Source organism: Ursus maritimus, unplaced genomic scaffold (assembly GCF_017311325.1).
Source record: "Ursus maritimus isolate PB19 unplaced genomic scaffold, ASM1731132v1 scaffold_15, whole genome shotgun sequence".
NCBI lineage: Eukaryota > Metazoa > Chordata > Mammalia > Carnivora > Ursidae > Ursus > Ursus maritimus.
In genome coordinates this window covers 16,461,958-16,474,965 of record NW_024423897.1, presented here as the reverse complement: position 1 = coordinate 16,474,965, position 13,008 = coordinate 16,461,958, and the positions used below count along the sequence as shown (strand labels likewise).

Sequence of the window (13,008 nt, the reverse complement as noted above, 5' to 3'; positions counted from 1 at the left end):
GGGAAAGAGTGTAAGGTAAACGCAATGTGCAAAAACAATCTATGTATGGCTTATTTTTCTGTCTCATGCTAGTCTACCATTATGTTAGTTACAGAATCTCAAAGATTAGGAATCGAAGTTTCCAAGGGAGGCAGACAACTTACCTGTGATCTTGACATGGGCAACCCCAGGCCTACAGTATTAGTGCTCATCATAGAGAAATTCATACTCTGGGAAGATGTCATGGTTGCCTGGGATGAGCCCATAAGATCAAATAGGTCCGAAGAATTTGAGGCAGCTGGAGGTGGGCCTAAAGCTGATTGTGAGCCACTGACAAGTTCTACAGCTGGCTGTGAGGCACCGCCAAAGAGCTCACCACTGGAGGCACCAGGGCCTGATGGGGCTTGGTTGAAGGCACTCCAGTCACCAAAGTCTCCATTCCCACTTGTTGCTGTAACTAAGAAGGAACAATAAGGGTAAGAAACTTTCTGAAATCTGCAGAACAAAATAACAACCTATGAACTGAAACAAATTAGAGCTGATCTGTGTCCATCAAGATTAACACCTGCAGGTACCACCTCCATCTGGACATTATTTTTCTCATGAATATTCCACAAATGTTAACAAGGTGGCAAAAGAAAAAAAAATCCACATATAAAGTAAAATCCACCTCTTAGCAGGTCTGAGGTGATACACAGAAATTACAATCAAAACTTTCCTTTAACTTAAGTCTGCATATCATCAAATATGCTGCCAGCTAAACAAACATGAATTAGCCTAAGACCCTGAAAAGCAAGAAAACTTAACTGGTTAAACTTTTTGTTGGGAGATAGAGAATCCTCACATGAGGAGTCACTCAATAAAATCAGAGAATTCAACTCATTTCATCCATTCATTATTTGGAAAGGTTCAAAGAGAAATCAAACCATGATTTATATGGTCTCATGTAAATAAAACCCCAAATTCATGAGATTAAATTCATAAAGAAACAAAATAGAAAAGCATGGGAAAAAACATTCAGTAAAATGAAGAGTAAGGTTAGTAAATTTCCATAAGAAGTTCTTACCCTTTTGGTCATGCTTTCATTGACCACACAAGGGCTGTAGATTGCCATGGCATAACCTTTGTACTGTGCTTGCTTCAAATGGGACTGTTCAATTTAGTTATTTAAATAAAAAGCGGGGTAAAGAGGGGAACTCAATGCTAATATTAAAAAAAGGGGGGGGAATTCTTATCATTACATTTAGAGATAATTATAACAAGTTTAAGACTTAATGCATTCAGTAATATAAAAATTGATAATAGGTTAATTAATGGACCATAGTGTTTAATAGCATGGATTTTGTTACTACTAGATAATTGACCCTAAGAAAGCTACATAACCCTCTCTCTATCTCACTTTTTGAAAAATCTAAGTTGTGAAGATTAAGTATTTTTTTGTGTGAGCATTAATTTAATACATAAGTGCCATTTAGGGTTTATTATTGTTACTATGGATTAACTGTGAAAATGCAGGGGAGGACCAAAAGCACCACATTCTCTTTCCTTTAGGTATGCCATAAAACAGTGTAGGTCAAGCTTCTAAAACATATACTATTTGGAACACAATAAATACAAAGGCAATTGATACTGAAGAAAAATTCTTTAGGCTATGCATGACTCTAAGTAAACAAATCTTTCTTTAAGAAAGGGACAAATACATAAATATGAATTAATGGAAGTTGAAAAAGCGAAGGTGAACAAAGAGCTACACATAAACTGTCATCTGAAAGAGAACAGTATATATTTTCAAGTTAATTAACACCATCTCTTTGTACTCCACGTTCACTTAAAACTTGGAAATACATTTTGTCTAGCCTAAAAGGTAACCAACCACTCCAATACTGTGTCTCATTATGCTAACTATCTAAAGAGAACAATAACATTAAGTCTTTAAAATTATATTTCTCTATTACCATATTAAAATGTGAGCTCCTTCAAAAGAAAATAATTCACTTAACAAACCCACTCTCTACCAACAATTTAATACAAGAACGGGTCTAATATTCATTAGGGTTTTACTAAAATATGTCTTTGATCTTCTTTACAAAAAAGACGGATTTAAGAGTTTTACAATTAGTTCAATATATTAAACAATTCAAATTAATTTAAGAAAGACTTGCTGGATAAAGGTAAACTTTATGCCAATTTCCTATATGCTTGATCTATAAAACAGAGTAAGAATGGAAACTGGGGCAAAATGTGTTGCCCCATCTGAAAACTTTATCTGAGATGATTAATCATAGGAGGAAAAGATTTCTAGTGGGGCATATATTGTTCAGAAATGATTAATCATTGTTGCAACAGTTTTAGCCCCTTGCGTAATGGTGATCAGGTTATATTAATCACACGCATACAGATGAAGAGATGTATCAATTAGCAACATTAAGATATTCCAATTATTTGCATAGTAGGCAAGTTTGCATACATAAAAACTTTGAGAATTTTACAGGCAGTCTGTAAAATTAGGGCAATGTTTATCTTCCACTTGATTTGCCTAAAGTAAGGTATTAACCCTTAGAAAACATAACCACACTTCTAAAATGAAGTTAATTACTCCACAATTCTGGTTTCTGGGAAATACTCAGATATACAAGTAGGCTATTAAAATAACCCCAGATGATTAAAGCCTTTGTATCTTTCTTTTTTTAAAAATCTTTTTAAAAAAAAAGATTTTATTTATTTATTTGACAGAGAGAGAGACAGCCAGCGAGAGAGGAAACAGAAGCAGGGGGGTGGGAGAGGAAGAAGCAGGCTCCCAGCAGAGGAGCCTGATGTGGGGATTGATCCCAGAACGCCGGGGTCATGCCCTGAGCCGAAGGCAGATGCTTAACAACTGAACCAACCAGGCACCCCTAAAGTCTTTGTATCTTTCTTCCTAAATCCTCACAAAACTAAATCAGACATTTCTAAATAGAAATTTTAGTTCAATTAATCTAATGGCGATAACTCTACTTGAAATTAGACTAATTTAGCTAAATTATACCTTTTCTCCCTGCCTCACCTCATGTTTAAAATTTATAACTTAATCTTCATATTATCTCTCAAACTTCAGAGTGACAAGATTTTATACAAAAAACCACTATAGCCAACTCCTTTACAACTTAAAGAAGAAAGGACACTTCATAACAAGCTTAGTCCCTATTCCATACACTTCTATAGACATTACTTTATATCCTTATAAAGAACCATGTCAAACGGTGTTCCCGATTTTAGAAAGTTGGAGGCTCAGCAGCTTTTCCAAAGTTAAACAGCTACCATACTATATGGCAGAGGCAGTAAGGTAAAAATATTCATAAAGAAAGGGAAAAAAGACAAATGCTTCACCTCAATCCTTGATGTTTAAACCTATACTGTTAGTTCCAAGTACACAACATCAAGATTTGGTATCTGCATATACTGCAAAATGATCACAATAAATCGAGGGCATTTTAAAATTTCTAATCTAATATGGAAGGAAAGTTTTACCTGAGGATGTGTTATTTGAGGATGTGTTAAAATGTTCAGTTATTTTTTATAGAAATGCTCTTACTATATCTAAATTACAAAGAAATGAATTTTATTAAGATAGTCTGCCCAATCCCAATGTCCTTGGGATCCTATCACATAGGCGAAACATAAACCATAATATTCTTCCTGCTAAACTGAGATTATACTTACACTCCCCACCATGCTGTTCCCGCCCCCGCAAAAAAAAAAAAAAAAAAAAAAAAAAAAAAAAAAAAAACAACCTAAACAAGAGTCGCTTATAAATAAGGGCAATTTTATTTAGGTGTGCCTGACTGAGTAGTTTGCAACTTAATTAATTCTTTAGCACATTTAAGACACTGACGCAACAAAATACCTTTGTGAATAAATTCTCAAAGACTCAGGAATTATAAATACTACAAGGAGTAAGACATCAAAAAGCAGCTTATTTGGGGGGTGCCTGGGTGGCACAGTGGTTAAGCGTCTGCCTTCGGCTCAGGGCGTGATCCTGGCGATCTGGGATCGAGCCCCACATCAGGCTCTTCTGCTATGAGCCTGCTTCTTCCCCTGCTTGTGTTCCCTCTCTCGCTGACTATCTCTGTCAAATAAATAAAATCTTAAAAAAAAAAAAAAAAAAAAGCAGCTTATTTGGTAGAGAAGGAATTGTTGGGTCTTGATAACCTTTTCACTGCCCCTCGATTTCTGGCCAATCCAATTGTATCATACCTTGGGAAGGGAAATTGCCTGATGCAGCAGCTGAGCCAAAGTCAGCAAATCCTCCAAATAAATCAGCTGATCCTCCTAGAAATTAAGCATGAAGAAAAGTTAAACTGTTAAAACCACAGAACCGACAGCAATTTCAGGAAGCCATTTTAGCAGCACACTTAAAAATTACCTAATATTAGAGGCTCCCGACCCATCACAGAAGCTAGTTTGTTGATCTAGGTTTTCATGCCACCATGTTTCTTTTAAGCTACCACAAACTCTTACATTCCTCAGTGCTTTATCTTGTAAGTAAGTGACAATACATTTGTGGTTAAAGTTTATCCCTCACTTACATTGCCTGAACACAGTGTGGACCCTGTGGTTTATCCAGTCAATTATGCTCTTTATAAGAATCTTTGGTGGATGCTACAACCTGGGTAAAATGTTGCTAGAGAATGAGATAGTCACATAATCACCAACTATCACCCCACAGATTACTTAGTAAATACAAAGGATATGAAGCTACTTATATAATGGACAAACTGAATAGATATCAACCTACACAACTGATCAAATTTAATGCCACTAATAACCAGACAAAATAGTATTCAGGGGCCCTTTAATGCAAGGGATTGAAAAGGAGATAATCACCTGTGTTAAGAATTCCAGCCAAAAATACTTAACCGCAATGTAATCACGAGGAATGAATCAGACAAATTACAAACTGAGGGACACTTTGCAAAACAACTCTCCAGACTCTTCAGAAAATGTCAACATCATAAAAGACAAAGAAGACTGGGGCTGCTACAGATTAAAGGAGCCTAAAGAAACATGACAAGTAAATGAAATGTATGATCTCTGACTGGATTCTGGATTTTTTTATAAAAGCGCTATCCTGAAATGACATAACTGAGACATCAGGGAAATCTGAAAATGGTCTGTATAAATTTCCCAAGTATGGTAATTATATTGTGATTATAAAGGAGAATATCCCTGTTTTAAGAAGATATATGCTTAAGTATTTTGGGGGCAAAATGGCCTGGTACTTCCAATTTTCTCTCAAATGGTACACTATAAACAAACGGGATATAATAAACAATAAAAATGATCTAGAGACAGATGAAGAAAATGTGGCAGAGTTTCTATAGGTTTGAAATTTTTTTAAATAAAAAGGGAAACATTTTTGAGGTTGATTTGCATAAATATCAGTTTTAATAGCTACATAGGAAAAAATGAATGCAATCATTTTGGAGGACTATTTGTTTTCTATTGTCTACTCCACGAACAGGCAAATACTTACATTTTTAATACATGAAAAAATAACAGCCTTTTGCTACTTCTAGACTGGTGTTTTTAAAGAGGTGAGATCCAAAGGCTGCAAATCAATCTCTGTGCGTTAACAGCACATTCGCATACAAATTTTTATTTGTAAACATTACTCGGGTAAGAATATTTACTTTTACCTACAATTTGAACAATATTATACTGAATTTTAATATTCCATTTCTGTCCAATTCAGTTATCAATGAAATAGCAATAGCCAAAAGATCTAAAACCTTAAATAGCTGTCCTTATTTTTCTTTGTCCTTAAAGATTTCACTCTTAAGAGTCACAACCTTAGAAGTTTAGAGCAGCAGTTCAATTATGGTGTTTTTAGTGTTATGCGAACATTATATAGGTTACATCACAGCTGCTTAGCCTGCAGTGCTTAGAAACTAGCCAGGTGGGACTGGAACATCTGGGCTGCACTCAAATACCACCAGGGACAGATTCCAACATCTGGTGCCATTTCTGAATTGTCTTATCGCTGTAAGACATTCTGCCCCATCTGCTACACTCAACTGGGTTAATTAAACTAGAACCATCTTCCCTTCTTAATAAATGGCCAGCAGTAATAAAAGGAACAAATCAGTTTCTGATACATGTGTACTTGGTATTTCTTTTTAATGCACATTTACTGTAGTCAACTATCAGCAAGCATAATGCACATTTACTGTAGTCAACTATCAGCAAGCATAACAAATTTCCTATTTCTTTACCTCATTACAGAGGCACATATTCACATATAACCTCACCCACCATGAACTAACTCCCACCAAGGCCAAGGTTCTCAACTCCTACCAACAATATAGCTCATCTGGCTACTTTTGCTTTATCCAAAGTATAATATCACAGTGATTCGTTTTTCTCTTCTTCAAAGATACATAATCATGATAAAATGTGGTGAGGGGCATAAACAGAACAATGAGCTACATTTTTAAACTATATAAACAAGTATATATATTAATAAAAACTAGCAGGGAAATGAAAATTGCAAATAGTTGCTGCTTTATATTCATAAATTTGTCTTCTGTATTGTTCCTTCATGTTAAAAATATTGATCAAAGTATACTGTTAGGTAACAGAATGACAGTTAATCATTTGCTAGAACATTAAGGGATTTGAAAATTAGGAATTATTTTTATTTGCTTCATCCAGCAGTGAATAAACATCAATATGTAATTTTTTATGCTAAACAAGTGAGGAATTTTCAAATCTTATCCAGTCTGGGCTACAAAGAAAGTGCATGATGCAGAAAAAGGCACTTGAATACTACAGGATCATAACTTCAAACAGGGTAAGATATTTTATTTTTGTCATATCCTGATTTAGTATTTCAGATAATCACCTACTTTGTTAGTCCACTGCTTTACCTTCTAACATCTGAACTAAAATTATTTTGTATTCATAACTTATCTACAGCAATTATTATACCTCTCCATCCATACTATAGGGAGTTGGATTTCAACATAACCAATTTAAGCATACTGCAAGTAAAGAATGGCAACACACGTAAGTATAGAAGCCACCTTTTCTTGAAAAGGACTTAAGTTTTCTCTAATCTTTTGAAGTGCCACAGATTATGCTTCTCCTTGGGTTTTACACAATGTGATCTTCAGCTCTGAAAACGATCTCAAAATATCTCAATATTTTAAAATCTGTTTCTTTTAGGAAAAGTTTCTTTCTCCTTGGAGGGACTATCTTTACCTGTGTGATGTTATTCATACCAATGCTTAAATTCAACAGAAATTTTCTATACTGCAGCATTTCCCCAGATAACTTCTATCTAAGGGAATTTAAATAAAAGAGTGTACCAAAAATTGCTGCATGTGGAAGATTGCTAAATTTCACAACAAGAGCTATCCTTCAAGATTCCCACATGAGAGCTGTCATTATAAATGAACCATTTCCATCTGCCTTTTCAGGATAGTAAGGAGGTTATTTACAATCACCAGCTGGGAACATGTATTTTCCAAAGCAATACTGTGAACAGGAAAAACCTGAACCAGACAGTGTTTAAACTTCAAATGAAAATTTTCTTCAACAAAGAATTTCATCTAGATTACATTATAAAAAATGAACTTGTGCAAGAATTCTAATAAATATAAAATTAAAAGAACTGACAAAACACAAAAAAATGTATGACAAAGGTTAATATATATATATAAAGTTTGTATTTAAAACACTAAGGATGAATACCCCCACTAAAAGAAATGGACAAAGGAACATGAAAAGACAACTTATAACTGCCCAATAAGCACATGAAAAGTATTCAAACTCAGGCATCAAACGAATGCAAAATAAAATGAAATACTATTTTCTCCTTACCAAACTGGATGCTTTTGAAAGATGCTACTCCACTACTGTAATAGAGAAAAATTTGGAAAACAAAACAAAACAAAACCTAACACCCAAAAAATAGGAGCTTGTCTGGTTAAATAAATTACAGCATACCCATACATCGTTAAGATATAAAGCAATTACAAGTCCATAAAAGAATACCAATGATCATAGGGAAATGGTCATGAGAACAGAAAAATAAAAGCTTTATCAAAAGCCTGAAAAAGATCTGCCATGTAATAAATGTTTAACATATTGAGTGAATATATAGAAAATGTACTTAAAAAAAAAAAGAGTATTCACCCAAATTATTATGCATCCAAGTCACGGTGAATTACTTGTTTTCCGTCAAATTTCTAAAATGAGCATGCACTTTTAATTAGTGAAGAGAATATGTTAAAAAAATTATTTTTAGTAAACTTGGCTTAAACTAGAGACAACCCCATGGCAATTGTAACATACAAGTCAGTGCACCGAATATGTAACAACATGGTTCATATTCATGCAAATATCCTCAAGTAATTTTTGTGATTACTGGGTACAAGGCAATAGGTTCAAACAGAAATGTAATCAACATTTTGGATTTGACATACCTTAATCTTTATAACAATTTTTAAACTAAGAAAAAAAAAGAATCCAAAACATATTGCAAGTCATGTAATGGCCCTCTATTTGTACTGACAATGGTGTATTCTCTCTTCAACCTCATTTATTGTACTAGAGGTAACTTACGGAATAGTATGACAATCAAGACCTAAATTCCTTAATTAAAAAGGGACAAAGGAGACAATGAGGACTTTTATAAATGTGAGATACAGTAAAAAATGAAGTGGGATGTTTTTGGCATTCTAGTTTTAACTGGCTTATTTTCTAAATACTGTAAAGTTAATTCCTTTTTTAAAATGTTTACTTAGAAATATACTATATGTAAAAGCCACCACAATATCCTTATAGATTTTTTTTATTACAATAATATTTTTTTATTATATTATGTTAGTCACCATACAGAGTATAGATTTTTAAAAAGAACATCATCGTGGTGATGGGATTCTTGGTGAATGGGTTTCACATGCACATTTTAAAGCTTGGTAGATATTCTCCAATGATTTTACCATACATACTTTTGAAGATGTTAACAAAAAGGATGTAGCAACATATAAAAAAAAAAAAAAGAAAATCTGAGCATATTCTCATAGGACGTATTTTTCTGGTGAGAGGTACAGATGCTGCCGTATCTGCTTAGGTTTACAGTTCATGCCCGTATTACTTGGATGACGGTAATACTGTAAGCACAGGCACATGTGTAAATGACGCCCAACGGCATACCAAACAGCAATGCTATTATTAATACGGTAGATTCTTAGACGTTTTCATGTGTAGGTGCTAAAGATTTAATAGCCAATATTTTTTTCCACTGCTAAAATCAATTTGAAATATATTACTTAAAGTATTTAAGTAGAGATTTGGGGTAAGAAAATTTATGTACTGATTGGAGGGGGTTCTACACAAACTGGGTAATAAGCATACTGTTTCAAACAGAAGATAACTTTAAAAAATAATTCTGATGTAGACCCATATTCAGTTGTTTTTAGAGAATATTATGATAAAACAAACATTAAGAAACTTCCCAGATTTCATTCAGACTTTGTCTCAATTGCTACATTAATATTAATTGCTACTTCTATTTAATTAGTCAATCTACTGTTTGCACTGGAGAAGAAAAAGCAGTCTATGGTTTCTTGCCAAGCAAAGGAAGCATGTTGGTATTTAATAATTCTCTCTGTTCAAAGCAATCCTGGTATCACTGAGGAAAAAAGTTACATCACTCATCTGACCTTCCTAGTTAATTCTTCTCTGATCGCTCCATTAAAACTTTCTAGACGCATGAAAGGGGCTCCTTAATATTTCATGCCAGGAAGTCCAAAATAGTTGATATTCTGTGACACTATGTCTGTATCATATGACTACACACTAACAGTTAATACTACAGTTTAGATTATTTTATTTCTTTTAAAGATTTATTTGACACAGAGAGAAAGAGCACAACCAGAGGGAGCAGGATGCAGAGGGACAGGGAGAAGCAGGGAGATGCAGGGCTTGACCCCAGGACCCTGAGAGCATGGCCTGAGGAGCTGAAGGCAGATGCTTAACCAACTGAGCCAGCCAGACGCCCCCACAGTTAAGATTTTAAACATATAAAAAGACACCACATAAACTGTTAAACATCTGACATAGTTGTTTGTAACCTTGGGCATGACAGTTCAATGGAGTTTATAGAATAATTTTAGGAACAGTTAAGAGTTATAGAAAAAAGGGAACAGGAACTAAAGAAGCTCAGAAACTTGGTTGGAACCAGATGCCCCATGAAGTTCAATTCCAGTCCAGGAATTTTAGGATAGTGGGCAAGGAGGAGGAGAAAATAAGAGAAGACTTTCTATTAATTACATGTACTAAACTATCAATGAAAAGTAATTTCCATCACAGACTTCTATTTAAGCACTAATGTAAATTTTAAAACAATTCGCTTTTGAAAAATCACTACAAACATCGAGAACAACAGATTTACTTTGCACATTACTTATACACCAATCCTGCCATCTACATTTTAATGCGAAATAAACTTTAAACAGGTTGGGAAAGATCATCTTAAACAGAAGTTGTATTTCTTAAGCTGTTGTAGCACAGGACTTTATTAGAACCCCATAATCATCAAATGAAACCCAAAATGCCAATTTTGTTTAAAACAATATATAGGGACTTATTCAAATCAAATCTGGCTTGTACTGAAAAGCTAACTGAAGAAATCATTAATCCTATCTCTAAGAAAATCTTGGTAAAGAGACTACTGTTTTGCTATGGCCTCCTTAAAATATGTCAGGTAGGTGATTACTTACTTTCATAGGATGCCCCTTTCCTCCAAAGCTCTCAGCATGTTTATAACTAGGTAACTATTTGTGACTCTTTGATTAATGATTACTTCTTCCACCTGACCTTCCTAGGAGGGCAAGAACTTTGTTTCACTAAGCATTATATCGCAAGCACGCAGACCAGTGTCTGGGTCAATAAATACTTGAATAGTTGAGTAAAAAGTTTAAATGAACTCTACTACAGCTGATGCTGAGAGCCAGAATTAAGATTTAAGGAAAGACAGTAAAATGGGCAGAGCAGTACATTTTGCTTATAGAGAAAGCAAAGGACCCCGTTCAGCACTAAGAAATTAAAGAGACAGAGAGATATTACTGAATCATTGGTCAAATATTTAAGCACTCCTCTTTACGTTAGGGAATTAAACATCTTTTCCCAAATAATACTCAAGGCTAATTTCGCATTAAAAATAAATGCAATGCAAAAAAAATTATTTTTCATTCTATCCTTTATTTGGCATTTTGAAAAATTACTCTGAAATCAGGGTTACTAAAAAGAAAAAAGCCAATGTGAAAGCTTACCTGTCGATTGGCTAGTGCCATCAAACAGATCAACAAGGTCACCAGATGACTTGCTGCTAGGCACTGAAGTCTGAAAACACACACAGAACTTAATATGCTTCGAAAACAAATTTCTACTATTTTTCCTAAACCTGCTCTAGTCATCTCTGATTCTCAACTTAGACACAAATACTGTAACATCTTAATAAGGGTACATTTAGTTTTCTGAAAAAAGAGAAGTGACCTTGAAGTCTTATGGAGATAGTTATTTTTAAGTAATTCTATTCCTAGCACTGTAAAATCCCTAACATCATCTACACTGCTTTCCCTAACTCATTTCTTTTCCTACTGCATTTCACTCTGGAAAACATACCTTCCAGATCCCACTCAAATCTTAATGCTATATATCAGAAGCATTTGAGAAGCACTAAAAAATACTTATGCCCCAGCCCATCACAACATATTGAGTCACAACTGCCCAGCGTGGGATCTTGGCCTATACAAGTCTGACAAAGCTCCCTTGAGAATTCCCTCGAGAATCCCATAAGAAGGTCTGAGATCCACTGGATTAGAGACCAAGATCCTATCCAGCTCTAAAATTCTACGATTTTATGATTCTAGGATTCTTTGATAACTATCTGTATACCACATAAGTCACTCTATGTTGTTTGATTTACCTTCACATCTAATTGCTTCACATTTAGTTCCCAAACTAAAATGTGGGGCTGGAGTTTATAATATGATTTTTTCTCTTCCCTATGGTCCTAAGTACCTTGATGCAAATGTCCTGTATGTTCAATACATATACGATAAATTAGAACAGAATTGCTAGACAACAGGGAAACACTGTATGTTCCTAAAGCATGTTAATTTGAGCCTTGGAGATTAAAATACTATATGCTGGTTCAAAAAGGCCTTGAGATTGAAAGAGATGCAAGCAGTTGAGTAATTTTCCAAAAACTCTAGCCTTCTAGACTTTATTTTTGTGGTTAAAAAAAAAAAAATCACAAAGCTTACACTATAAATGTGAAATACTTATGGCAGAATGACATATATTTAGGCTATATTACAAACTGATATTTAAAATCTCTTAAGATACAAATATTTTATTGTTAAGTTATACAGTTTGGATGATTTTCCTTGTGCAACCGTACATGAATTGTCCCTATAACAGCCATATGTATTCAGGTTTTAATTATGACTATCTACCAGATCCAGTACAGCCGTCAGTAAGCTAACTGTATCTATAGCAGGGGAAATCTAAGACCACAAAGAACTAACAGAGCCATTTCCCCTCTTTAACTACAATTAGAGTTGAGTTTTAATTGAGGTTTTCATCAAAACTAAAAACATAGGTGCAATTATACACAGAAGACACTTGGCAAAACTTGACAGAGAACTTGTTCTTGCCACTAAGTACGACTAGCTTTATTTTTAGAGTTAACTACAACCTGCAGGATACATTAGAAAAATGTTTTCCCTAGCCTTTTGCTACTTCTCATGGAAAGACACAAGCTGGGTAAACACTAGGCGGGGGGAGACTGACAAAATACTAGCTTGTGGCCAGGTATCTAGTAGGTGGATTTCACTTCCATGGGTGAATGAAAAACAAATGAAGAAGGCAGTGCTACTGATCAGTAGTGACCACCAAGCAAATGATCCTCCCTTCACAGGCAACATCTCTATATAAAAATGAGACCATTTCCCCTATGTATCTAGTTGGTCCTCTTTT

General features: G+C 34.4%; 1 protein-coding gene across 2 annotated transcripts in view; it reads right to left on the bottom strand.

Moving 5' to 3' along the window:
- The window catches only part of CLINT1 (clathrin interactor 1), a 58,892-nt gene that overhangs the window by 4,609 nt on the left and 41,275 nt on the right, over nucleotides 1–13,008 (bottom strand). For both annotated transcript variants that reach the window (XM_040630358.1, XM_040630359.1), the window contains exons 8-10: nucleotides 11,298–11,367; nucleotides 4,213–4,287; nucleotides 144–436 (exon numbers count right to left, since the gene is read on the bottom strand). In XM_040630358.1, the coding sequence (XP_040486292.1) occupies nucleotides 144–436; nucleotides 4,213–4,287; nucleotides 11,298–11,367 (438 nt within the window). The remainder of the gene's footprint in view (nucleotides 1–143; nucleotides 437–4,212; nucleotides 4,288–11,297; nucleotides 11,368–13,008) is intronic.